The sequence below is a fragment of the Gadus chalcogrammus genome, chromosome 2 (genome assembly GCF_026213295.1).
Source record: "Gadus chalcogrammus isolate NIFS_2021 chromosome 2, NIFS_Gcha_1.0, whole genome shotgun sequence".
NCBI classification, from domain to species: domain Eukaryota; kingdom Metazoa; phylum Chordata; class Actinopteri; order Gadiformes; family Gadidae; genus Gadus; species Gadus chalcogrammus.
The window spans coordinates 4250423-4276762 of NC_079413.1; the positions used below are offsets into that span (position 1 = coordinate 4250423).

General features: G+C 43.0%; 5 protein-coding genes and 1 long non-coding RNA gene across 8 annotated transcripts; 5 read left to right on the forward strand and 1 right to left on the reverse strand.

Annotated features, from left to right (window-relative positions):
* The first annotated feature begins 1459 nt into the window (after nt 1–1459).
* LOC130370075 (immunoglobulin lambda-1 light chain-like) lies at nt 1460–8502 on the forward strand. The gene is made up of 4 exons (XM_056575743.1): nt 1460–1557; nt 1665–1990; nt 7326–7359; nt 7940–8502. Exons 1-4 carry the CDS (start codon nt 1518–1520, stop codon nt 8269–8271), a joined length of 732 nt encoding a protein of 243 aa, XP_056431718.1. The 5' UTR covers nt 1460–1517; the 3' UTR covers nt 8272–8502.
* On the forward strand, nt 2004–3935 carry LOC130370384 (uncharacterized). The gene is made up of 3 exons (XR_008893031.1): nt 2004–2271; nt 2895–3217; nt 3844–3935. It is a non-coding gene; the product is annotated as an uncharacterized LOC130370384 (long non-coding RNA).
* Nucleotides 8503–9489: 987 nt separating the features above from the next.
* On the forward strand, nt 9490–12317 carry LOC130370373 (immunoglobulin lambda-1 light chain-like). Its single transcript, XM_056576137.1, has 4 exons — nt 9490–9615; nt 9723–10056; nt 11230–11264; nt 11853–12317. The coding sequence occupies exons 1-4, from the start codon at nt 9576–9578 to the stop codon at nt 12179–12181; spliced, it is 738 nt and encodes a 245-aa protein (XP_056432112.1). The 5' UTR covers nt 9490–9575; the 3' UTR covers nt 12182–12317.
* A 1409-nt stretch (nt 12318–13726) lies between these two features.
* On the forward strand, nt 13727–16568 carry LOC130370364 (immunoglobulin lambda-1 light chain-like). The gene is made up of 4 exons (XM_056576126.1): nt 13727–13826; nt 13934–14267; nt 15427–15461; nt 16050–16568. Exons 1-4 carry the CDS (start codon nt 13787–13789, stop codon nt 16379–16381), a joined length of 741 nt encoding a protein of 246 aa, XP_056432101.1. The 5' UTR covers nt 13727–13786; the 3' UTR covers nt 16382–16568.
* Nucleotides 16569–18094: 1526 nt separating this feature from the next.
* LOC130370083 (immunoglobulin lambda-1 light chain-like) lies at nt 18095–21080 on the forward strand. Its single transcript, XM_056575756.1, has 4 exons — nt 18095–18197; nt 18305–18629; nt 19815–19849; nt 20458–21080. The coding sequence occupies exons 1-4, from the start codon at nt 18158–18160 to the stop codon at nt 20784–20786; spliced, it is 729 nt and encodes a 242-aa protein (XP_056431731.1). The 5' UTR covers nt 18095–18157; the 3' UTR covers nt 20787–21080.
* On the reverse strand, nt 21055–26294 carry LOC130369830 (uncharacterized). Of its 3 annotated transcripts, XM_056575405.1 has the most exons (5): nt 26135–26294; nt 25312–25426; nt 24519–25187; nt 24285–24395; nt 21055–23540 (listed from the first exon to the last, which is right to left on the reverse strand). In XM_056575405.1, the coding sequence occupies exons 3-5, from the start codon at nt 25155–25157 to the stop codon at nt 22551–22553; spliced, it is 1740 nt and encodes a 579-aa protein (XP_056431380.1). In that variant the 5' UTR covers nt 25158–25187; nt 25312–25426; nt 26135–26294; the 3' UTR covers nt 21055–22550. The 3 variants fall into 3 exon arrangements, with proteins under 3 accessions (XP_056431380.1, XP_056431389.1, XP_056431373.1); XM_056575414.1 differs by lacking the exon at nt 25312–25426 and having other exon boundaries at nt 24285–24392; XM_056575398.1 differs by lacking the exon at nt 25312–25426.
* Between the last annotated feature and the right edge of the window lie 46 nt (nt 26295–26340).

Here is a 26340-nt window from a genome sequence, read left to right on the forward strand (position 1 = left end):
TCGGCCATGTTATTGCATGGTACGAATAATCTCACGGAAATACGTGACACTGTCACGTCATTGAATCTATTCATGAGTGATCTGGGACACGTAATTTAAAAATGTTCGTGCCAAAAGCACACATTTCTAGCAATATGACAGCTTTTGGCCACCCGTTTCTACCTTCACCTTTGATTCTGAGAAATTGTGACAATTCACGGATATAGTTTGAAAATTGTGCTTTTGGCACGAAAAATATTGAAATGACGTTTCCCAGTTCACGAATGAATAGATTAAAGGACGTGACGTGGCAGTGTCACGTATTTCCGTTAGACTGGGTTGTGTCCCAACGTGAAAACTCACCTCAAGCAATCAATTTCTGGAAGATATGGTTATTTTGGAGTAAACCTGGTTATTGGTCAAACCATTCTGAAAGAGACTGTGTATGATTTGGCTCTTCTCATTCCATGGTAGACGTACAAGAGTCAGATTGGAGACGATGAGGCCAGTCGAAATAAAATATTCAAACCGAATGGAAATCAAGTTTCACACTAATCACTGAAGCATTGCTGCCCCCTCGGATGCACCTGGTGGCCTCTTCGCTTCATGAACAGCTTTATGTAAATGAAATGGGGAACTCATCTTTCATTTCTTACGGACACTTTCTCTTAAGGACAGAGTGCTAGGTAAGGTTAGGGCCAGCATGCCTTGATACTTGAACAAGTATGTGTGTGTGTGTGTGTGTGTGTGTGTGTGTGTGTGTGTGGGTATGTGTGTAGGTGTGCGTGTGTGTGTGTGTGTGTGTGTGTGTGTGTGTGTGTGTGTGTGTGTGTGTGTGTGTGTGTGTGTGTGTGTGTGTGTGTGTGTGTGTGTGTGTGTGTGTGTGTGTTAGTGTATGTGTGTGTGTGTGAGGTTGATGGAAACAGAACAGAAGCGATGGCCAAGTAATTTATGGAAACTTGCCAAATTATCACTGAACCTGATTAGGAATCCCAACTTATTTGATGTCATTTGGATGTTTCATTCATCCACTAATTCATCCATCCATGGAGGTGCATCAGTGCAGTGAGCTCTACCTGAGGCTCCTCTTCCTGTTTCCAGACTCCCTCCTCTTCCTCCTCCTTCTCCTTCTCACTAAGCCTCATATCAAATGTCTGTTAACCTTCCATCATCTATCAGAACAGCTGATTTCTTAGTTGAAGGCAGACACTGGCGTGCAATAACAAGAGGTGATTCTCCACATTCATGACCACATGCGTGTTGCATCGAACATACGCAATCGCAACCGGACGACTCTGACCTTTGACCTGTTCACTCATCAGATCCATGTACAGCCAAGTTGAGAGGATTGAGTACAACACATGACATGAAGTTCCATCCTCAGTGGTGAGGTGACAGCCCCTCCCCTCCTCTGTCTGGGTGTGTTTATAAGCCGGTGGTTCTCGTGCCTCTCCTCCTCTCCTCCTCCTCTCCTCACCCTTAACCCTGCTCAACTCTCAGCTGGACAGCCAGAGACCTTCCCGCTCCACACTGACAACATGCTGGGGACTCTCTGCTCTCTCCTGGCTGCTCTCACATGTAAGGAGGAGGCTGCTTCACTGCAGCTCTGGCCTCATGTCCCATTGATCAGCGTCAGGTCTTCACCTCTCATGGCTCCCTGCTTTCTGCTTTGCTTTCTCCTCCAGGTGTGAGTGCTGTGATTGTGGTGACACAGCAGCCTCCTGTAGTGACGCTGACCAGAGGAGAGACGGCCTCCATCGACTGTAACCTGGGGAGTGTTATTGATTCTTCTGCTCGCTGGTATAAACAGATACCTGGAGGAGTTCCTGAGTTTGTACTACGTTTTCGCCATCCCTGGACCGATGTAAAATATGGTTCTGGATTCTCCGGACCTCATTTCACATCCACTAGTCAGTCCGAGTCTGATTATCGCTTGATCATCAATAATGTGGAGGAAGGAGACTCGGCCGTTTATCACTGTCATACATGGGATAGTTCTGCTAAAGAAAACGTATCACAGTGATTTACACCATGACAAAAACCTCTTCCCAGAGCACTTCTGCTTTTCTGCTCTCTCAGATGGTGGCACAGTGTGAAGCCTTCATAACCAACCGTTTCATAACATTCTCATCCGACCGATTCATTTGCGAAAACCTCAACCCTTCCTTGATGGACACTAATGTGAACTGTGCTGCTGTGACATCCACTAATGTAAAGCACCTCACAGTGAACACAGAGACGGGTCATTAGGGAGAATGAAGGACTTGGCATGTGTCTCAAGGATGTTGACAGGTAGGCTAAAGGGGATTGAGCCCAGGACCTTTTGGTTAGGGGTCAACCTGCAGTCACTGGGATACCTTACACATAAATACATTAAATATTATCATTCATGAGTTTATAAAGAATATATATGATAATGTTCCGGCATGAAGGAAATCACACATGATTTAGGTTTTTCAATGAGAAAAATTAAATAAACTGCTGAGAATTATTAACCCTTTCATTCATTTGAGCTGTAGTAATTCTATGAATGAGGTGCATGGTGGAAGATGGCAGTTTATTGTGATTCAGGAGACAGTTGTGATCAACACCTGCTGACCACTACTCCTCTGGTTAGTCTTAGACTTATACATTTATTCTACATGAACCCTTTGGGATGCTGCTCCTTCGACTGATCAATAATAATACAGAAGAGGCTAAATCATTGAATCGGTTGTTACTATAATGTGTAATATAGAGGAGGAGGTGTCTCTGTTATTCATGAAGAACCCCACTTCATAAAGCCTCACTTCTGCTTCATGTTCTTCTTGGTAACGTTCTGTTGAAGAGATCTTTTTATATTTTTTGCACACTGCTCATTATAATGATAGTAGGCACTCAGTTAACCATTTACCACAATTTGTGTTTATCTGTAGTTGGAGACAAGTAAACGTTGGACTTCTGTGGATCTTTCACCTACCAAAGGAACTGGATGGTTTGTTCATTCAAAGATGAACAAACTGACCGATCGATCTTTTTTGTATTTACTGGAAATGGCATTTTCATTGACCATGTGGCAAGGACAAATTCTTACTTGGATTTCACTGGATTAAAACGGTTTCTACCTGTTATTCCTGGGAAAGGCATCACATAGAGGGTGGCTCCACTGCCTTCAACAAGTCAGGAGGTTTTTGTACGGCCATGAATACAAACTGAATCACTGTGGTATTCGGCGGAGGCACAAAGGTGATCGTTACTGGTAAGTTTTGATTCATGTTTACTGATTGACAATTAGAAAAGGTTTGTTTTCGTGTTTCTTATGAACAGATGTATCAAGGTATCTCCATTTACACCTTTCGAAAACATTTCGGTTTTTTGTCGTTTTCATTTTGCGCGTTCAAGGCTTAGAAACAGTGGTGTAAAATAAGTGTTGAGTATTTAATTATTTATTTATACAATAATAATTATTCTAACGGTAGGCCTAGGAATTCTTTGTTTTCTATTTTATTTTAATTCATTTTCAAGGTAACCATTCTACCATCCGCGTTATCATGTGCAACTTTTAGGTTCACACAACATCAACGCTTCATTGTTGTTAAAACGATTATTACCATAATCAGAAATAATATTGCATTATTATTCACTTCTAAAAATTAGGCCTTTGTAATATGTTTACTACATTGATACAATCTTCCTATCGGTAACAGATAGGCTTACAACAACATAAAATCGAAGGTGCCAAAGTACAAAGTAGCCCACATATTTCTAGCCATTAATTGATATGTAAATCTTGAAGCGATAGGCCTACCATTTCGTCAAACATCAAAATCTGTACATTCTCGAATAATTTCTCGGATTCATGTTGTCATCATTTTCATGTTGCAGGCTCCAGCCTCCCTCCTCCTGTCCTGACATTCTACCGTCCTTCCACCAATCCGCTCTCGTCCAGCCATGCCGCTCTGGTCTGTCTGGCACGGCAGATGTCTATCGGCTTCGCAGAGGTGAGCTGGCTGGTCAACGGGAGTCCGGTCACCGAAGGGACTTGGACCAGCACCGCAGTTCAGCACCCCGACAAGACTTTCCAACTCAGCAGCCATCTGTCCCTTCGAGCTTGTGACTTCAGCGAGGAGAGGAGCTACACATGTAAAGTGACCGTGGGTTCAAGCTCCTTTGAGAAAACGATGAGGATGTCTGAATGTAGGAACACTGTAGAATAAGTGTCACGTTAACGTTGATGTCTTTCTTGCTTGCTGCTTGTGCACTAGAAGATTTGGTGATTTTGTGATCTAAAGGGCTTTTGTGTGCATTCTCATACCTTTAACCTTTCTGTACGTTGTGTTGAGAAAAGTTCACTCAATAAAAGTCATTGCATTTAAAAAAATGTTGTCCTCCGCTCTTCAAATGAAAAAGTGTTTGATTGGTCGATTTCTTAACTTGATAAAAGATGCGAAATGTTGCATTGATGTGGCAATGAACGTGACAGAGTGTACAAAGTTTTGCTTTACACCCCAAAGGCTGTAAAGTGTTGCCATCTGCTGGTGTCTGTAAGAATAACTTCAGATATCAACTGTTCAGAAAAATGTATCGAATGTAGAAAATCCTCACATAAGAGTGACATGATAAAAACTACAGATAATCTTCCTACAAACATACTATAAGCCAGAATTAAATCAAATTTCATAGTGGTCGTCTAACCATGAACCATGGTTCCGAAATATCACTTTATTCAATTAATGTTTCGGTCATCAATATTTTTATTATATTGCAATAAACATAAGCATGTAAATAATAGGGTCACACTAGTCAGCGAAGCATCCCTGCCCACCTCGTCCATCTAGTTCCCAGGATGCACCTGGTGGCCTCTACGCTTTATGTAAATTATAAGGGGAAGTCTTCTTTCACTTTAAGAAGGGCAGTGCTGTTTAAGGTTAGGGCCTTGACACTATGAAAGTGTGTGTGTGTGTGTGTGTGTGTGTGTGTGTGTGTGTGTGTGTGTGTGTGTGTGTGTGTGTGTGTGTGTCTGTGCACGTGCACGTGTCTATATGAAACATGATGCAACAAACTTAACTAAGGTTGATGGAAACAGAACAGAAGCGATGGCCAACTCATTTATGGAAACTTGTTATTTTGTCAACTGCCAAATTATCTCTGAACACGTTTAGGTATCTAAACAACTTATTTGATGTCCACTTGAATGTTTAATTCATCCACTAATTCATCCATCCATGGAGGTGCATCAGTGCAGTGAGCTCTACCTGAGGCTCCTCTTCCTGTTTCCAGACTCCCTCCTCTTCCTCCTCCTCCTCCTTCTCCTTCTTACTAAGCCTCATATCAAATGTCTGTTAACCTTCACTCATCTATCAGAACAGCTGATTTCTTAGTTGAAGGCAGACACTGGCGTGCAATAACAAGAGGTGATTCTCCACATTCATGACCACATGCGTGTTGCATCTGATACACGCAATCCTAACCGGACGACTCTGACCTTTGACCTGTTCACTCATCAGATCCATGTGCAGCCAAAGAGAGAGGATTGAGTACAACACATGACATGGAGTTCCATCCTCAGTAGTGAGGTGACAGCCCCTCCCCTCCTCTGTCTGGGTGTGTTTATAAGCCGGTGGTTCTTGTGCCTCTCCTCCTCTCCTCCTCCTCTCCTCACCCTTAACCCTGCTCACCTCTCAGCTGGACAGCCAGAGACCTTCCCGCTCCACACTGACAACATGCTGGGGACTCTCTGCTCTCTCCTGGCTGCTCTCACATGTAAGGAGGAGGCTGCTTCACTGCAGCTCTGGCCTCATGTCCCATTGATCAGCGTCAGGTCTTCACCTCTCACGGCTCCCTGCTTTCTGCTTTGCTTTCTCCTCCAGGTGTGAGCGCTGTGACTGTGGTGACACAGCAGCCTTCTGTTGTGACGCTGACCAGAGGAGAGACGGCCTCCATCGACTGTAACCTGGGGAGCGTTACTGGTTATACTGCTAACTGGTTTAAACAGATACCTGGGGGAGTTCCTCAGTTTGTACTGCATTTTCACCATACCTGGACCAATGTAAGATATGGTCCAGGATTCTCCGCACCTCATTTCACATCTACTTGTCAGTCCTATTCTGATTGTCGCTTGATCATCAATAATGTGGAGGAAGGAGACTCAGCAGTTTATTACTGTCATACATGGGATGATTCTGCTTCTGTACGGGTATCACAGTGATTTACACCATGACAAAAACCTCTTCCCAGAGCACTTCTGCTTTTGTGTTCTCTCAGACGGTGGCACAGTGTGAAGCCTTCATAACCAACCGTTTCTGACATTCTCACACATGACCGATTTATTTAACGAAAACCTCAACCCTTCCTTGATGGACACAAATGTGAACTGTGCTGCCGTCAAATCCACTAATGTTAAGCACCTCACAGTGAACACCGAGACGGGTCATTAGGGAGACCGAAGGACTAGGCATGCTTCTCCAGGATGTTTACAGGGGGATTGAGCCCAGAATCTTTTGGTAGGGGTCTACCTGCAGTCACTGGATTACCTAACAAATACATGAAATTGAATCATTCAGGGGTTATATGTGATACTGTTTGGGCAAGTGGCTGATGGAAATCACACAGGATTTAGGTTTTGCAACGAGAAAAATAAAAGAAAGAGCTGAGATTTATAAACCCTTTCATTCGTACACTACAGTCATTTGAGCTGCAGTATTTATATGAATGAAGTGCATGTTGGAAGATGGGAGTTTATTGGGATTCAGGAGACAGGTGTGATCAATACTTCCTGACCACTACTCCTCTGGTTAGTCTTGGACTCAAACATCTATTCTACATGAACCCTTTGGGATGCTGCTCCTTTGGCTGATCAATAATATTACTGAAGAGGCTAAGTCATTGAATTTCTTGTTACTATAATATAATATAGAGGAGGAGGTGTCTCTGTTATTCTTGAATAACCCCACTTCATAAAAGCCTCACTTCTGCTTCAAGTTCTTCATGGTAACGTTATGTTGAAGAGATATTTTTTGTATTTTTTTGCTGAAAAATCAATGTGATGATATTCGGCACTCATTTAACCATTTACCACAATTTGTGTTTATCTATAGATGGAGACAAGACTTCCGTGGATCTTTCACCTACCAAAGGAACTGGATGGTGAATCAAAGATGAACAAAATGACCTATCTTGTTTGTATTTACTGGAAATGGCATTTTAATTGACGATGTGGCAAGGACAAATTCTTACTTGGACTTCAGTGGATTAAAACGGTTTCTACCTGTTATTCCTGGGAAAGGCATCACATAGAGGGTGGCTCCACTGCCTTCAACAAGTGAGAAGGTTTTTGTACGGCCATGAATACAAACTGAATCACTGTGGTATTCGGCGGAGGCACCAAGGTGATCGTTACTGGTAAGTATTGATTCATATTTACTTATTGACAATTGTAAAGGTTTGTTTTCGTATTTGTATCAAGGTATATCCATTTACACTTTTCGAAAACATTTCGGTTTTTTATCGTTTTCATTTTGCGCGTTCAAGGCTTAGAAACAGTGGTGTAAAATAAGTGTTAACGATTAAATTATTTATTTTTACAATAATAATTATTCTATGCCATAGCCTATTTATTATCTATTCAATTTTAATTTATTTTTTAGGTTAACCATTCTACCATCCAATTTAACCATGTGTAACTTTTAGGTTCACACAGCATCAACGCTTCATTGTTATTAACACGATTGTTACCATAATTAGAAATAATACAGCATAATTATCACTTAAAAAATAGGCCTGTATGTTTTTATGCATTAGCCTACTTCGTGATACAATCTTCCTATTAGTAGGCCTAGCAGATGCAAGTTTACAATCCAGGGTGCCATAGTAGGCTACAACATTTCTATTTGATACCAATTCTTGAAGCGCCGTCAAAATCAAACTCTGAACATTCTCGATCATTTCTCTGATTCATGTTGTCATCATTTTCATGTTCCAGGCTCCAGCCTCCCTCCTCCTGTCCTGACAGTCTACCGTCCTTCCACCAATCCCCTCTCGTCCAGCCATGCCGCTCTGGTCTGTCTGGCACGGCAGATGTCTATCGGCTTCGCAGAGGTGAGCTGGCTGGTCAACGGGAGTCCGGTCACCGAAGGGACTTGGACCAGCACCGCAGTTCAGCACCCCGACAAGACTTTCCAACTCAGCAGCTATCTGTCTCTTCGAGCTTGTGACTTCAGCGAGGACAGGAGCTACACATGTAAAGTGACCGTGGGTTCAAGCTCCTTTGAGAAAACGATGAGGATGTCTGAGTGTAGGAAAACTGTAGAATAAGTGTCACGATAACGTTGACGTCTTTCTTGCTTGCTGCTTGTGCACTATACGATTTAGAGAGTTTGTGATCTAAAGGCCCTTTGTGTGCATTCATTAATAACTACCTTTAACCTTTCTGTACGTTGTGTTGAGAGAAAAGTTCACTCAATAAAAGTCATTGCATTTGAAAAGAAAATGTTGTCTCCTGCTCTTCAAATGAAAAAGTGTTTGATTTGTCGATTTCTAAAATTGATAATAGATGCGATATGTTGCAGTGATGTGGCAATGAACGTGACAGAGGGATCTAAGTTTTGCTTTTCACCTCAAAGGCTGTGAAGGGCTGCCATCTGCTGGTGTCTGCAAGAATCACTTCAGATATCAACTGTTGAGAAAAATAGATTGAATGTAGAAAATCCTCACATGAGAGTGACATGATATTAACTATTTATAATCTTCCTACAAACATACTATATGCCAAAGTTCAATCCACCCTCATAGTGGTCGTCTAACCATGAACCAAGACAAACCTGCCTTCTAATTTCCATTCATCACTTGATTCAATTAATGTTTCGGTCATCTCTAATATTTATTATGTTGCAATAAACATAAGCATGTAAATAATAGTGTCACCCTAGTCAGTGAAGCATACCTGCCCACCTCGTCCATCCAATTCCCAGGATGCACCTGGTGGCCTCTTCCCTTCATGAATAGCTTTATGTAAATTATGAGTGGAAGTCTTCTTTCACTTTCGTAATTATCTCTGAACCTGTTTAGGTATCACAACTTATTTGATGTCATTTGAATGTTCCATTCATCCACTAATTCATCCATCCATGGAGGTGCATCAGTGCAGTGAGCTCTACCGGAGGCTCTTCTTCCTGTTTCCAGACTCCTTCCTCCTCCTCCTCCTTCTCCTTCTCACTAAGCCTCATATCAAAAGTCTGTTAACCTTCACTCATCTATCAGAACAGCTGATTTCTTAGTTGAAGGCAGACACTGGCGTGCAATAACAAGAGGTGATTCTCCACATTCATGGCCACATGCGTGTTGCATCGGACATACGCAATCCTAACCGGACGACTCTGACCTTTGACCTGTTCACTCATCAGGTCCATGTGCAGCCAAGGAGAGAGGATTGAGTACAACACATGACATGAAGTTCCATCCTCAGTAGTGAGGTGAGAGCCCCTCCCCTCCTCTGTCTGGGTGTGTTTATAAGCCGGTGGTTCTCGTGCCTCTCCTCCTCTCCTCCTCCTCTCCTCACCCTTAACCCTGCTCACCTCTCAGCTGGACAGCCAGAGACCTTCCCGCTCCACACTGACAACATGCTGGGGACTCTCTGCTCTCTCCTGGCTGCTCTCACATGTAAGGAGGTGGCTGCTTCACTGCAGCTCTGGCCTCATGTCCCATTGATCAGCGTCAGGTCTTCACCTCTCACGGCTCCCTGCTTTCTGCTTTGCTTTCTCCTCCAGGTGTGAGCGCTGTGACTGTGCTGACACAGCCTTCTGTTGTGACGCTGACCAGAGGAGAGACGGCCTCCATCGACTGTAACATGCCGAGCGTTACTCGTTATAGTGCTCGCTGGTATAAACAGATACCTGGAGGAGTTCCTCAGTTTGTACTGCATTTTTACCAAACCTGGACCGATGCAAAATATGGTTCTGGATTCTCCGCACCTCATTTCACATCTACTAGTCAGACCGTGTCTGATTATCGCTTGATCATCAATAATGTGGAGGAAGGAGACTCGGCCGTTTATCACTGTACCACGTGGGATAATTCTACTCGAGCAAACGTATCACAGTGATTTACACCATGACAAAAACCTCTTCCCAGAGCACTTCTGCTTTTCTGCCCTCTCAGATGGTGGCACAGTGTGAAGCCTTCATGACCAACCGTTTTTAACATTCTCACATGACCTATTATATGACGAAAACCTCAACCCTTCCTTGATGGACACTTATGTGAACTGTGCTGCCGTGACATCCACTAATGTAAAGCACCTCACAGTGAACACAGAGACGGGTCATTAGGGAGAATGAAGGACTAGGCATGTGTCTCAAGGATGTTTACAGGGAGGCTGAAGGGGATTGAGCCCAGGACCTTTTGGTTAGGGGTCAACCTGCAGTCACTGGGATACCTTACATATAAATACATTAATGATTTTCATTCATGAGTTTATAAAGAATATATATGATAATGTTCCGGCATGAAGGAAATCACACATGATTTAGGTTTTTTGCAATGAGAAAAATAAAATAAACTGCTGAGAATTATCAACCCTTTCATTCATTTGAGCTGTAGTAATTCTATGAGTGAAGTGCATGGTGGAAGATGGCAGTTTATTGTGATTCAGGAGACAGGTGTGATCAACACCTGCTGACCACTACTCCTCTGGTTAGTCTTAGACTTATACATTTATTCTTCATGAACCCTTTGGGATGCTGCTCCTTCGACTGATCAATAATAATATAGAAGAGGCTAAATCATTGAATCGGTTGTTACTATAACGTGTAATATAAAGGAGGAGGTGTCTGTTATTCTTGAATAACCCCACTTCATAAAAGCCTCACCTCTGCTTCAAGTTCTTCTTGGTAACGTTATGTTGAAGAGATATTTTTATATTTTTTGCACACTGCTCATTATAATGATAGTAGGCACTCAGTTAACCATTTACCACAATTTGTGTTTATCTATAGTTGGAGAAAAGCAAACGTTGGACTTCCGTGGATCTTTCACCTACCAGATGAACTGGATGGTGATTCAAAGATGAACAAAAGGACCTATATTTTTTTGTATTTACTGGAAATAGCATTTTCATTGACCATGTGGCAAGGACAAATTCTTTCTTGGATTTCACTGGATTAAAACGGTTTCTACCTGTTATTCCTGGGAAAGGCATCACATAGAGGGTGGCTCCACTGCCTTCAACAAGTCAGAACGTTTTTGTACGGCCATGAATACAAACTGAATCACTGTGGTATTCGGCGGAGGCACCAAGTTGATCGTTACTGGTAAGTTTTGATTCATGTTTACTGATTGACAATTGTAAAGGTTTGCTTTCGTATTTCTTATGAACATATGTCGGATATCGAGGTATCTACATTTACACATTTCGAAAACATTTCGTTTTTGTCTTTTTCTTTTTTCGCGTTCCAGGCTTAAAATAATTGTTGACTATTAAATTATGGATTTATACAATAATAATTATTCTAACGGTGAGCCTTATTTGTTTTCTATTTTATTTTAATTCATTTTCAAGGTAACCCCATAATCCTGTGCAACGATAGGTTCACACAACATCATCGCTTCATTGTTGTTAAAACGATTATTACCATAATCAGAAATAATATTTCATTATTGTTCACTTCTAAAAAAAATAGGCCTTTGTAATGTTTAATATGTTACATTGTGATACAATCTTCCTATCGGTACCAGATACAAAAACATACAATCGAAGGTGCCAAAGTACAAAGTACATATTTCTAGCCATTAATTGATAGGTAAATCTTGAAGCGATAACATTTCGTCAGACGTCGTCAGAATCGGAACATTCTCGAATAATTTCTCTGATTCATGTTGCCATCATTTTCATGTTCCAGGCTCCAGCCTCCCTCCTCCTGTCCTGACATTCTACCGTCCTTCCCCCAATCCGCTCTCGTCCAGCCATGCCGCTCTGGTCTGTCTGGCACGGCAGATGTCTATCGGCTTCGCAGAGGTGAGCTGGCTGGTCAACGGGAGTCCGGTCACCGAAGGGACTTGGACCAGCACCGCAGTTCAGCACCCCGACAAGACTTTCCAACTCAGCAGCTATCTGTCCCTTCCAGGGTGTGACAGCGAGGACAGGAGCTACACATGTAAAGTGACCGTGGGTTCAAGCTCCTTTGAGAAAACGATGAAGATGTCTGAATGTAGCAACACTTTAGAATAAGTGTCACGGTAACGTTGACGTCTTTCTTGCTTGCTGCTTGTGCACTAGCAGATTTAATGAGGAAAATGCCATTGTGATCTTAATCGCTTGTGTGCAACATGAATAACAACCTCCTTTCTGCATGGTGTTGAGGAAAGTTCACTCAATAAAAGTCATTGCATTTGAAAAAATGTTTTCTTGCGTTTTTTAAATGAAGAAGTGTTTCATTTTACGATTCCTTTAGTTGATAAAATATGAGATACATTGTTATGGTGTGGAAATGAACCAGAAGTTCACAGAAGGAACAAAGTTGGACTTTTCTCTCCAAAGGCTAAGAAATGTTGCCGTCTGCAGGTGTGTAAAAATCACTTCAGATATCAACTGTTCAGAAAAAAGATTGAAAGTAGCCGTCACATAACAGGGACATGAGATGAACTACAAATATTCTTCCAACAATACTATATGCCATTACTCAATCATCCTTCATAGTGATCGTCTAACCATGATCAAGGAAACACCTTTGAACTATTTCCCGTTCCCTTATGTGGGGTAATTTCGATTTTTATTGTCATTCCAGATCATGTTCATTCAATTAATGTATCCGTCATCAGTAATGTTTATTATATTATACCAAACGTAAGCATGTAAATAATAGTGTCACCCTAGTCGGTGAAGCATCCCTGCCCATCTCGTCCATCGTCCCAGGATGCACCTGGTGGCCTCTTCGCTTCATGAATAGCTTTATGTAAATTATAAGGGGAAGTCTTCTTTCACTTTTAGAAGGGCAGTGCTGGTTAAGGTTAGGGCCTTGATACTATGAAAGTGTGTGTGTGTGTGTGTGTGTGTGTGTGTGTGTGTGTGTGTGTGTGTGTGTGTGTGTGTGTGTGTGTGTGTGTGTGTGTGTGTGTGTGTGTGTGTGTGTGTGTGTGTACACGTGCACGGGTCTATGTCTAACGTGATGAAACAAACTAGACTATGGTTGATGGAAACAGAAGCGAAGGCAGGGGCATTTATGCAAACTTGTTGTGTTGTCAACTGCCAAATTATTTCTGAACATGTTTAGGTATCACAACTTACTTTATGTCCATTTGAATGTTTCATTCATCCACTAATTCATCCATCCATGGAGGTGTATCAGTGCAGTGAGCTCTACCTGAGGCTCCTCTTCCTGTTTCCAGACTCCCTCCTCTTCCTCCTCCTTCTCCTTCTCACTAAGCCTCATATCCAATGTCTATTAACCTTCACTCATCCATCAGAACTGCTGATTTCTTAGTTGAAGGCAGACACTGGCGTGCATTAACAAGAGGTGATTCTCCACATTCATGACCACATGCGTGTTGCATCGAACATACGCAATCCCAACCGGACGACTCTGACCTTTGACCTGTTCACTCATCAGATCCATGTGCAGCCAAGGAGAGAGGATTGAGTACAACACATGACATGAAGTTCCATCCTCAGCGGTGAGGTGAAAGCCCCTCCCCTCCTCTGTCTGGGTGTGTTTATAAGCCGGTGGTTCTTGTGCCTCTCCTCCTCTCCTCCTCCTCTCCTCCTCCTCTCCTCACCCTTAACCCTGCTCACCTCTTAGCTGGACAGCCAGAGACCTTCCCGCTCCACACTGACAACATGCTGGGGACTCTCTGCTCTCTCCTGGCTGCTCTCACATGTAAGGAGGAGGCTGCTTCACTGCAGCTCTGGCCTCATGTCCCATTGATCAGCGTCAGGTCTTCACCTCTCACGGCTCCCTGCTTTCTGCTTTGCTTTCTCCTCCAGGTGTGAGCGCTGTGACTGTGCTGACACAGCCTTCTGTTGTGACGCTGACCAGAGGAGAGACCGCCTCCATCGACTGTAACATGGGGAGTATTACGGATCAGTCTGCTCGCTGGTATAAACAGATACCTGGGGGAGTTCCTCAGTTTGTACTGCATTTTCACCATACCTGGACCAATGTAAGATATGGTCCAGGATTCTCCGCACCTCATTTCACATCTACTTGTCAGTCCTATTCTGATTGTCGCTTGATCATCAATAATGTGGAGGAAGGAGACTCAGCAGTTTATTACTGTCATACATGGGATGATTCTGCTTCTGTACGGGTATCACAGTGATTTACACCATGACAAAAACCTCTTCCCAGAGCACTTCTGCTTTTGTGTTCTCTCAGACGGTGGCACAGTGTGAAGCCTTCATAACCAACCGTTTCTGACATTCTCACACATGACCGATTTATTTAACGAAAACCTCAAACCCTTCCTTGATGGACACAAATGTGAACTGTGCTGCCGTCAAATCCACTAATGTTAAGCACCTCACAGTGAACACAGAGACGGGTCATTAGGGAGACCGAAGGACTAGGCATGCTTCTCCAGGATGTTTACAGGGGGATTGAGCCCAGAATCTTTTGGTAGGGGTCTACCTGCAGTCACTGGATTACCTAACAAATACATGAAATTGAATCATTCAGGGGTTATATGTGATACTGTTTGGGCAAGTGGCTGATGGAAATCACTCAGGATTTAGGTTTTGCAACGAGAAAAATAAAAGAAAGAGCTGAGATTTATAAACCCTTTCATTCGTACACTACAGTCATTTGAGCTGCAGTATTTATATGAATGAAGTGCATGTTGGAAGATGGGAGTTTATTGGGATTCAGGAGACAGGTGTGATCAATACTTCCTGACCACTACTCCTCTGGTTAGTCTTGGACTCAAACATCTATTCTACATGAACCCTTTGGGATGCTGCTCCTTTGGCTGATCAATAATATTACTGAAGAGGCTAAGTCATTGAATTTCTTGTTACTATAATATAATATAGAGGAGGAGGTGTCTCTGTTATTCTTGAATAACCCCACTTCATAAAAGCCTCACTTCTGCTTCAAGTTCTTCATGGTAACGTTATGTTGAAGAGATATTTTTTGTATTTTTTGCTGAAAAATCAATGTGATGATATTCGGCACTCATTTAACCATTTACCACAATTTGTGTTTATCTATAGATGGAGACAAGACTTCCGTGGATCTTTCACCTACCAAAGGAACTGGATGGTGAATCAAAGATGAACAAAATGACCTATCTTGTTTGTATTTACTGGAAATGGCATTTTAATTGACGATGTGGCAAGGACAAATTCTTACTTGGACTTCAGTGGATTAAAACGGTTTCTACCTGTTATTCCTGGGAAAGGCATCACATAGAGGGTGGCTCCACTGCCTTCAACAAGTCAGGAGGTTTTTGTACGGCCATGAATACAAACTGAATCACTGTGGTATTCGGCGGAGGCACCAAGGTGATCGTTACTGGTAAGTATTGATTCATGTTTACTTATTGACAATTGTAAAGGTTTGTTTTCGTATTTGTATCAAGGTATATCCATTTACACTTTTCGAAAACATTTCGGTTTTTTATCGTTTTCATTTTGCGCGTTCAAGGCTTAGAAACAGTGGTGTAAAATAAGTGTTAACGATTAAATTATTTATTTTTACAATAATAATTATTCTATGCCATAGCCTATTTATTATCTATTCAATTTTAATTTATTTTTTAGGTTAACCATTCTACCATCCAATTTAACCATGTGTAACTTTTAGGTTCACACAGCATCAACGCTTCATTGTTATTAACACGATTGTTACCATAATTAGAAATAATACAGCATAATTATCACTTAAAAAATAGGCCTATGTAGGCCTATGTTTTTATGCATTAGCCTTCTTCGTGATACAATCTTCCTATTAGTAGGCCTAGCAGATGCAAGTTTACAATCCAGGGTGCCATAGTAGGCTACAACATTTCTATTTGATACCAATTCTTGAAGCGCCGTCAAAATCAAAATCTGAACATTCTCGATCATTTCTCTGATTCATGTTGTCATCATTTTCATGTTCCAGGCTCCAGCCTCCCTCCTCCTGTCCTGACAGTCTACCGTCCTTCCACCAATCCCCTCTCGTCCAGCCATGCCGCTCTGGTCTGTCTGGCACGGCAGATGTCTATCGGCTTCGCAGAGGTGAGCTGGCTGGTCAACGGGAGTCCGGTCACCGAAGGGACTTGGACCAGCACCGCAGTTCAGCACCCCGACAAGACTTTCCAACTCAGCAGCCATCTGTCCCTTCGAGCTTGTGACTTCAGCGAGGACAGGAGCTACACATGTAAAGTGACCGTGGGTTCAAGCTCCTTTGAGAAAACGATGAGGATGTCTGAGTGTAGGAAAACTGTAGAATAAGTGTCACGTTAACTTTGATGTCTTTCTTGCTTGCTGCTTGTGCACTAGAAGATTTTGTGATTTTGTGATCTATAGGGCTTTTGTGTGCATTCATGAATAACAACCTTTAACCGTTCTGTACGTTGTGTTGAGAAAAGTTCACTCAATAAAAGTCATTGCATTTGAAAAAATGTTGTCTCCCGCTCTTCAAATGAAAAAGTGTTTGATTAGTCGATTTCTTAACTTGATAAAAGATGCGATTTGTTGCGTTGATGTGGCAATGAACGTGACAGAGGGATCTAAGTTTTGCTTTTCACCTCAAAGGCTGTGAAGGGCTGCCATCTGCTGGTGTCTGTAAGAATAACTTCAGATATCAACTGTTCATAAAAAAATTATTGAATGCAGAAAATTCTCACATGAGAGTGACATGATATAAACTATATATAATCTCCCTACAAACATACTATATGCCAGAATTCAATCCACCTTCATGGTGGTTGTCTAACCATGAACCAAGACAAACCTGCGTTCTAATTTCCATTCCCATATATCACTTTATTCAATTAATGTTTCGGTCATCTCTAATATTTATTATATTGCACTAAACATAAGCATGTAAATAATAGTGTCACCCTAGTCAGTGAAGCATCCCTGCCCACCTCGTCCATCTAGTTCCCAGGATGCACCTGGTGGCCCCTTCGCTTCATGAATAGCTTTATGTAAATTATAAGGGGAAGTCTTCTTTCCCTTTTAGATGGGCAGTGCTGGTTAAGGAGTTAAGGTTATGGCCTTGATGCTATGAAAGTGTGTGTGTGTGTGTGTGTGTGTGTGTGTGTGTGTGTGTGTGTGTGTGTGTGTGTGTGTGTGTGTGTGTGTGTGTGTGTACACAAACATGTGTCCATGTGTCACATGATGAAACAAACTAAACTTAGTTTGATGGAAACAGAACAGAAGCGATGGCCAAGTAATTTATCAAAACTTGTTATGTTGTCAACTGCCTACTTATCTATGAACCTATGGCAAGCCGATTTGACATAAATTCGCTAGACTGGATATGTGTTGCAGATATCTGCAATTAAGTTTCGCCTAGTCAAAACTGAATGACAGATATCTCCAACTGTCGTTTTGACTAGTCACAACTACATTACAGATATCTTGAATGAAGTTGTTGATATCTACAATGTAAATTCCGGATAGTCAAACTTAGTTAATACATGACAATTCGGCTTGCCATATGAACCTGTTTAGGTATCCCAAATTATTTGATGTCATTTGAATGTTCCATTCATCCACTAATTCATCCATCCATGGAGGTGCATCAGTGCAGTGAGCTCTACCTGAGGCTCCTCTTCCTGTTTCCAGACTCCCTCCTCTTCCTCCTCCTCCTCCTTCTCCTTCTTACTAAGCCTCATATCAAATGTCTGTTAACCTTCACTCATCTATCAGAACTGCTGATTTCTTAGTTGAAGGCAGACACTGGCGTGCAATAACAAGAGGTGATTCTCCACATTCATGACCACATGCGTGTTGCATCGGATACACGCAATCCTAACCGGACGACTCTGACCTTTGACCTATTCACTCATCAGATCCATGTGCAGCCAAGGAGAGAGGATTGAGTACAACACATGACATGAAGTTCCATCCTCAGTAGTGAGGTGAAAGCCCCTCCCCTCCTCTGTCTGGGTGTGTTTATAAGCCGGTGGTTCTTGTGCCTCTCCTCCTCTCCTCCTCACCCTTAACCCTGCTCACCTCTCAGCTGGACAGCCAGAGACCTTCCCGCTCCACACTGACAACATGCTGGGGACTCTCTGCTCTCTCCTGGCTGCTCTCACATGTAAGGAGGAGGCTGCTTCACTGCAGCTCCGGCCTCATGTCCCATTGATCAGCGTCAGGTCTTCACCTCTCACGGCTCCCCGCTTTCTGCTTTGCTTTCTCCTCCAGGTGTGAGCGCTGTGACTGTGGTGACACAGCAGCCTTCTGTAGTGACGCTGACCAGAGGAGAGTCGGCCTCCATCGACTGTAACCTGGGGAGTGTTACGGATCAGTCTGCTCGCTGGTGTAAACAGATACCTGGAGGAGTTCCACAGTATATGCTGCGTTTTCGCCATACCTGGACCGATGTAAAATATGGTTCTGGATTCTCCTCACCTCATTTTACATCTACTAGCCAGTCCGGTACTGATTATCGCTTGATCATCAATAATGTGGAGGAGGGAGACTCTGCCGTTTATTACTGTCATACATGGGATAGTTCTGCTAAAGAATGGGTATCACAGTGATTTACACCATGACAAAAACCTCTTCCCAGAGCACTTCTGCTTTTCTGCTCCGTCAGATGGTGGCACAGTGTGAAGCCTTCATGACCAACCGTTTTATAACATTCTCACATGACCGATTATTTGACGAAAACCTCAACCCTTCCTTGATGGACACTAATGTGAACTGTGCTGCTGTGACGTCCACTAATGAAAAGCACCTCACAGTGAACACAGAGACGGGTCATTAGGGAGAATGAAGGATTTGGCATGTTTCTCAAGGATGTCAACAGGTAAAGGGGATTGAGCCCAGTACCTTTTGGTTAGGGGTCTACCTGCAGTCACTGGGTTGCCTTACACATAAATACATTAAATATTATCATTCATGAGTTTATAAAGAATACATATGTTAGTGTTCCGGCATGAAGGATATCACACATGATTTAGGTTTTGCAATGAGAAAGATAAAATAAACTGCTGAGAATTTTTAACCCTTTCATTCATTTGAGCTGTAGTAATTCTATGAATGAGGTGCATGGTGGAAGTTGGCAGTTTATTGTGATTCAGGAGACAGGTGTGATCAACACCTGCTGACCACTACTCCTCTAGACTCATACATGTATTCTACATGAAGCCTTTGGGATGCTGATCCTTCGACTGATCAATAATATTACTGAAGAGGCTAAATCTTTGAAACTGTTATTACTATAACGGGTAATATAGAGGAGGAGGTGTCTGTTATTTGTCTCTGTTATTCTTGAATAACCCCACTTCATAAAAGCCTCACTTCTGCTTCATGTTCTTCATGGTAACATTACGTTGAAGAGATCTTTTTGTATTTTTTGCACACAGCTCATTATAATGATAGTTGGCACTCAGTTAACCATTTACCACAATTTGTGTTTATCTGTAGTTGGAGACAAGTAAACGTTGGACTTCTGTGGATCTTTCACCTACCAAAGGAACTGGATGGTGATTAAAAGATGAACTAAAGGACCTATCTATGTTTTTTCTTCTTACTGGAAATGGCATTTTTATTAACCATGTGGCAAGGACAAATTCTTACTTGGATTTCAGTGGATTAAAACTGTTTCTACCACTTATTCCTGGGAAAGGCATCACATAGAGGGTGGCTCCACTGCCTTCAACAAGTCAGGAGGTTTTTGTACGGCCATGAATAGAAACTGAATCACTGTGGTATTCGGCGGAGGTACCAAGGTGATCGTTACAGGTACGTTTTGATTCATATTTACTTGTAGTCAATTGTAAAGGGTTGTTTTCGTATTTCTTATGAACAGATGTATCAAGGTATCTCCATTTACACTTTTCGAAAATATTTCGGTTTTTTGTCAATTTATTTTTGCACGTTCAAGGCTCAGACAGTGGTGTAATATAAGTGTTGACGATTAAATTATTTATTTATACAATAGGCCTAATAATTATTCTAAAGGTAAGCCTTATTTGTTTTCTATTTTAATTCATTTTCAAGGTAATCTCCTATCCACGTTATCCTAGCTGTGCAACTTTTAGGTTCACACAACATCAGAGCTTCATTGTTGTTAAAACGATTATTACCATAATCAGAATTAATATTACATTATTATTCACTTCTAAAAAATAGGCCTTTGTAATATGTTTAATATGTTACATCGTGATACAATCTTCCTATTGGTAACAGATACCACAACATACAATCGAACGTGCCAAAGTACAAAGTACATATTTCTAGCAATTAATTGATAGGTAAATCTTGAAGCGATATCTTTTCGTAAAACATCAAAATGTGTTCATTCTCGAATCATTTCTCTGATATATGTTGTCATCATTTTCATGTTCCAGGCTCCAGCCTCCCTCCTCCTGTCCTGACATTCTACCGTCCTTCCACCAATCCGCTCTCGTCCAGCCATGCCCCTCTGGTCTGTCTGGCACGGCAGATGTCTATCGGCTTCGCAGAGGTGAGCTGGCTGGTCAACGGGAGTCCGGTCACCGAAGGGACTTGGACCAGCACCGCAGTTCAGCACCCCGACAAGACTTTCCAACTCAGCAGCTATCTGTCCCTTCCAGGCTGTGACAGCGAGGACAGGAGCTACACATGTAAAGTGACCGTGGGTTCAAGCTCCTTTGAGAAAACAATGAGGATGTCTGAATGTCGGAGCACTGTAGAATAAGTGTCAAGTTAACGTTGACGTCTTTCTTGCTTGCTGCTAGATAGATAGAGTGATTTTGTGGTCTAAAGGGCTTTTGTGTGCATTCACGAATAGATACCTTTCTATGAACCTGTATGTACGTTGTGTTGAGAGAAGTTCACTCAATAAAGGTCATTGCATTTGAAAAGAAAGTGTTGTCTCCTGCTCTTCAAATGACAAAGTTTTGATTAGTCGATTTCTTAAATTGATAAAAGATGCGATGCGTTGCATTGATGTGGCAATGAACGTGACAGAGGGAAAAAACGTTTTGCTTTTCACCCCAAATGCTTAAAGGTGCTGCCATCTGCTGGTGTCTGTTGGAATCACTTCAGATATCAACTGGACAAATAGATTGAATGTAGAAAATCCTCACATGAGCGACATGATATATAAACTATATATAATCTTCCTACAAACATACTATGCCAGAATTCAATCCACCTTCATAGTGGTCGTCTAACCATGAACCAAGACAAACCTGCGTTCTAATTTCCATTCCCATGTTTCACTTTATTCAATTAATGTTTCGGTCATCTCTAATATTTATTATATCACACATAACATAAGCATGTAAATAATAGTGTCACCCTAGTCAGTGAAGCATACCTGCCCACGTCATCCATCTAGTTCCCAGGATGCACCTGGTGGCCTCTTCGCTTCACGAATAGCTTTATGTAAATTATAAGGCAAAGTCATCTTTCACTCTTACAAGGATAGTGCAGCGGAATACCCTGCCTATAAATACATAAACCTATAAATATAGATGATTTAAAGCATATATGATCGTTTTGGAAAGGTCATTGTGTTGGTAGTAGGTGTTTTGCCAAAACAAATCTGCTTTTTCTTTCTGGTCAAAGGTCATGTATTAGGGATTCTACCACTCCACTTGGGGTGATGGAAGATGAACTGGATGAACCGGATGATCCGGTCAGTTTTGTGCCCATCCGCCTCAACTGAGGTTTGGAGCCTGAACACTCGTGACCCATTACTTTGTATTAACTAAAAGCATGTATAGTACGCGGTATGGGGACCATAGCTTATCACCTATTTGATACCCCTTATATACTCACTAGCAGTCTAACAATATAAATAACTAACTTATAAATATATGAAGAAAGAACGGATGGAGATATTACAAACATATACGAGGAAATGGATTTATATCATGATATTGTATACAAAAGTATAAAAAGGAATATGCAATGAATAGAGTTCATCTTCATAAAGACATAGATCAATTATTTGAAAGGTCTACAATGTAAAAATTGCAACAACATAAGCATCAGATATGTTAATTTTTTCACCTGTTAGTGTTACTCAATACAGATAAAAGTACAACCTTATTTACCTTACTTTAAAACAGATAGGTTTGCTGACATTTCAATGTTGGGATTGTTAATGTTAAAATAATTTCTTTTTTTTTAATTAAGTTCAATAACAATCTAACATTTCATTCAAACAATGCACGCAGTGAAAACAAATCAAATCTGTCGTGTCCGAGACATCCAAGCCCTTTCTAATCGAAAAAATGAAGGATACCTTATAATATGCATGTGGCATCAGACGTTGAGACTGATGGCCAATTCTGATTTTCATTGAAATGCATGAGATTGGGAATGTGAAATACATCCGCTTTGTACTGTAAGTAATGGGATTATATTCCTTTAAAAAGATTTATTAGCTACAAAACTATTATGATTAGACGTAGGGTTAGATATAAAGTACGTTTTTCAAGCCTAACAAACCCTAAGTTTCTTCCACTTTAATAATATTGAGTTGGTCCTCCATTGAAGACTGGGTCGACTTCATCACCTGCTCTGTAGGGATACTGCAGTCCTGTAGAGACCCTTCCAAACAACCACTGGGGAATTCAGAAACCTTAGCGTCCAGGCCTCGGAATGACTGAGCATTCGCCTGGACATATGTTTGAGCCAAGGACTGTGTGTAGCAAGGCATTGCCGCTTGACTGTGTTGCTGTGTGTACGCGGTGGTATAGGGCTGTGCTTGGGTGTAGGAGTGGGACAAAGGCCCGGCATTGCTACAAGGGGGAAACCCGTTGACGCCCGCGCTCCTTAGTTCTGGCAGTTTAAAGGCCTCCACAATCTCCAAACCATCCATGGAGCTGTAGCTGGACTGCGCCTGGTTGCACGGCGTGTAAGCACCCTGGCTGTAGGTGAACGGGTCCTCGCTGAACGCAGCGGCGGCGGCCGGGGCCGTGGGCATGGCGGGTGGCGTGGGGGCTTTGTCGGGCCGCGCGGGAACACCGCGACACGGGCCGAGGCTCGAGGCGAGGCCCTGGAGTGCGCCCAGGATCTGCTTCTGGACTCGCGTCTGCTGCGTCTGCTCCCTCTCCAGGCGGCTCTGCTGCTCCACCAACATCTTCACCGCCAGGCCCAGGCCGCGCACCTCGGTGGCCAGGAGCTGCACCTGGTCCTGAAGGCCCCCCCCCCCAGCACCGGGCCCACCACCCCCACCCAGACTTCTCGTCGGAGCCTCCTTCTGCTGGGGGCTGATACTCCCCGATGGGCCGATACCCCCATCTCGTCGGGCGTTGGACGGACCCCCGGGGGCGTGAAGACGTATTTGTGGGGTCCTGGAGGCCGGGGACGTCAGAAGGGCCGGGGGTCGAACGCCAACTCTTGGTGGTGGTTGAGGGGAACGAATTGACAGGGCGGGCCGTTGTGGGACACCCCTCCTTGGGTCATTGGTTCCTCCGGGCTGCCCCGTCATAAAAGTCTGCACATCACAGAAAAAAACATTATGGCAGGTTAACAGCAATGCATTCAAGGTCCTACTTAGGTGTCACAATAAAACCGTAAGACCCTTTCAAAAACAAAGAATGCTGTGTATTCACACAGGCCCCTCCTCAGAGAAGCCTTTAAAAGCAGACCCAGACTCAGACTCAAGTAGCGGCTTTATCCAAGACATGGAAGAACGTTCCTTCTCTGGTCTAAACTTTATGGATCAGTCACAATCATCATTACAAATGGAAACCTGCAATAAGGGCCCTATCTCAGACTCACACTCTCACCAAGGGTTTTATAAAAATGACAGCAAGCTGATCAGGCAGTTTTCCAGTTTTGTTATTTTATCACTTGTTAGCTAGTAGCTAGTGTTAGCCACACCATGGACTAGTAGCACTGAGAAATGTTTAACCAATTATCGATCATTCAACAATTAGGCCTCACACAGCTTTCTCAGGCAGCTTGCGTTGACAGTTTATATCGGTGGGCGGGTAACTAGATATGGTTCATGCAGGCAGTGTAATAAATAAAGATTTGGGATGGTGAGTGCGATAAATACACAAATGATGAAATGATGAAAGTTTACGGGTAACTTTTGACTCCATATCAATGTTATAAGGACAATGACATAATAAAATGTGTCATGCATGTACAAGGTCCCTGGAAACTGCTCGCCGACACATTAACCCAGTTTGGATTCCCTGGCGTAACGCAGGTATACATTTAACACACTTACGTTATCATTGCTATACTTTTCAAGATCTCTGGCCATCACACGCCTCAAATCCTCCGCGGCGACGCTGGGCTGGTACCTACGTGATGGTGGTCCCATCGGTTGGAAGGACTGCTTTCGAGAACGACATGAAATCAGCAAATACGATAGAACACACAGACACACATCAATGAGTCGTTGCTTTACAACTCAGAAAGGAAAAAAAAAAAAAAAAAAGCATAGTTTGGCCGCGGTCACCTTTGCCCTGTGTGACAGGGCTTTGTCCAGGAGTCTTTTACGGGCTGCTAGGATAGGATTCGTGGCCGCTGGCGAGGGCGAGACTCTCCTTCGCAGTGCGGCCAGTGATGTCGCCACCGTCGTGGAATGTGCCCCCGCAGCCGCCCGCGCCATAGGGGACTGGAGCGGCCTCGGCTGGCTGTTCTGGGCTAGGGAGGTGACGCTAACAATCTGGATATCAGCCTCCTCCCGGTTGCCCTCAGCTGGCTCCTCGGACCGGCCCCCGACCCCGGCGTCACTCGACCCAGAGGAGTTTGGCCTCGCCTCTGAACCCGCCGTGCTTTTCTTGGCGAATTCCAATGCTACGATACAGTTGGCCTGATGAGAGGCTTCCCGTAGTAGGTTCTGCAGCTGAGAATTGTTCCAAGGTTTGGGCCTGGCCGGTCCTTGTGGTGTCTCCGGTGCCACGCTGCTCCCAGACCCCCCGGCTCGTCCTCTTCCAGCTGGCCTGCCTTGGAACTCCCTCAGGTACAAGTAGATGGCCTGGGCAGACACCTTAATGTTCTCCAGCTCGAGCACCGCTTTTATTTTACGGAAACTCAAGCCCGCCTTCCGCAACTCCACCACTTTCAGCTTGGCGGCCTCGTCCAGCCGGCCCATAGTCTCTCTCTGGAGGCTGTGTGAAGCTACCTTAGGATGGAAAGGGGAAATATTCAGGGTCAAACATCCCCCACAGTCATTCACATTTTTCACAAATGCAAAGATCCTCATTTATTATTTTAGATATAGTAACAGAAAAGTTTTGGCTTCTGACCTGCACTATGTGGGTGTAGGCTTTTTATTATTGGAAATGCTCCTGGATGGGCAGCACCTAACTTGGTGGATGCAGCTAGCTACTTGCCCAACAAGCTGGTAAGATGACTCTGAACCTGAAATTTGATTTATTTACAGCAGTCTGGAGTTCAAGATCTGGAACACCAGATGGTTTCAGTAGGGTTACATTTAGCAAATCAGATACAAATCAAGCTATTGTGTCAACTCATCGAGAACATTTGCATGTTAAAATGCTCCGGCACATTGTGCACTAAACTACACTAAAGCATTTCGATGAACGTTTAGTGGGTGTTTCTTTGGTAATCGGTGGTGAATAGTAACGTTAATACATTACTATGTTACATGGAACGGTGATTCCATTCACAACATTGAGGAAGGATCACAACACGATCGTATTTATTTAAACTATTAATCCTTCGAAACTGATCTTTGAAGATATGCCAGTATGACATGACCGTCCTTAACCTGACCAATATATAACAATGTTCAAGCGGGCTTAACCGGGTAACAAAACATTTATAACCACACAAATACCGTCCTATGTCAATGCTGTTCACAATGTCAACACTTGACTGCAAACATGAACGGAGTCTTCTCATTGACTCTGATCGCCATATCTACATGATTAAACATAAATAATGTCGTATTTAGTATAGGGATGCATTAGGAGCAATCCCTGATCGAGTGTAAAACGTGAAACACTTGAACCGAGGATCTGAGTGCAGACCCAGCGGCTCTGCTGGTCTTCCTGTGCCACTTGGCATAAGCGCTAGTATTAGGGACCCTCGGCGCACACTTCATACCTTTCGAAGACAACCTCACAGTGTTTAGACGGTCTTATCGTGTTATCTTCCAAAAAACATTTGCAATCAACAGGAACGACAATGAGCTAAACATAAGGCGCATACATAAATAAAACAACCGAGCCACTGTACATTGCGCGGATGATTACACGATATTTCCGGTTTGGTCATGACTGCGCGACGGTCTATGAGGTTTATGGGTGTTG

Bases quoted from the DNA above. Each gene is read 5' to 3' on its own strand.
- LOC130370075 (XM_056575743.1), top strand. From the start codon at position 1,518: ATGCTGGGGACTCTCTGCTCTCTCCTGGCTGCTCTCACAT. The intron at 1,558-1,664 runs GTAAGGAGGAGG...TTTCTCCTCCAG, and splicing joins TCTCCTGGCTGCTCTCACAT to GTGTGAGTGCTGTGATTGTG. The intron at 7,360-7,939 runs GTAAGTATTGAT...TTCATGTTCCAG, and splicing joins CACCAAGGTGATCGTTACTG to GCTCCAGCCTCCCTCCTCCT.
- LOC130370373 (XM_056576137.1), top strand. From the start codon at position 9,576: ATGCTGGGGACTCTCTGCTCTCTCCTGGCTGCTCTCACAT. The intron at 9,616-9,722 runs GTAAGGAGGTGG...TTTCTCCTCCAG, and splicing joins TCTCCTGGCTGCTCTCACAT to GTGTGAGCGCTGTGACTGTG. The intron at 10,057-11,229 runs ATTTACACCATG...CTGAATCACTGT, and splicing joins CGAGCAAACGTATCACAGTG to GGTATTCGGCGGAGGCACCA.
- LOC130370364 (XM_056576126.1), top strand. From the start codon at position 13,787: ATGCTGGGGACTCTCTGCTCTCTCCTGGCTGCTCTCACAT. The intron at 13,827-13,933 runs GTAAGGAGGAGG...TTTCTCCTCCAG, and splicing joins TCTCCTGGCTGCTCTCACAT to GTGTGAGCGCTGTGACTGTG. The intron at 15,462-16,049 runs GTAAGTATTGAT...TTCATGTTCCAG, and splicing joins CACCAAGGTGATCGTTACTG to GCTCCAGCCTCCCTCCTCCT.
- LOC130370083 (XM_056575756.1), top strand. From the start codon at position 18,158: ATGCTGGGGACTCTCTGCTCTCTCCTGGCTGCTCTCACAT. The intron at 18,198-18,304 runs GTAAGGAGGAGG...TTTCTCCTCCAG, and splicing joins TCTCCTGGCTGCTCTCACAT to GTGTGAGCGCTGTGACTGTG. The intron at 19,850-20,457 runs GTACGTTTTGAT...TTCATGTTCCAG, and splicing joins TACCAAGGTGATCGTTACAG to GCTCCAGCCTCCCTCCTCCT.
- LOC130369830 (XM_056575398.1), bottom strand. From the start codon at position 25,157: ATGGGCCGGCTGGACGAGGCCGCCAAGCTGAAAGTGGTGGAGTTGCGG. The intron at 24,396-24,518 runs GTGACCGCGGCC...CGTTCTCGAAAG, and splicing joins CCCTGTCACACAGGGCAAAG to CAGTCCTTCCAACCGATGGG. The intron at 23,541-24,284 runs GTAAGTGTGTTA...TGTGATGTGCAG, and splicing joins AAAAGTATAGCAATGATAAC to ACTTTTATGACGGGGCAGCC.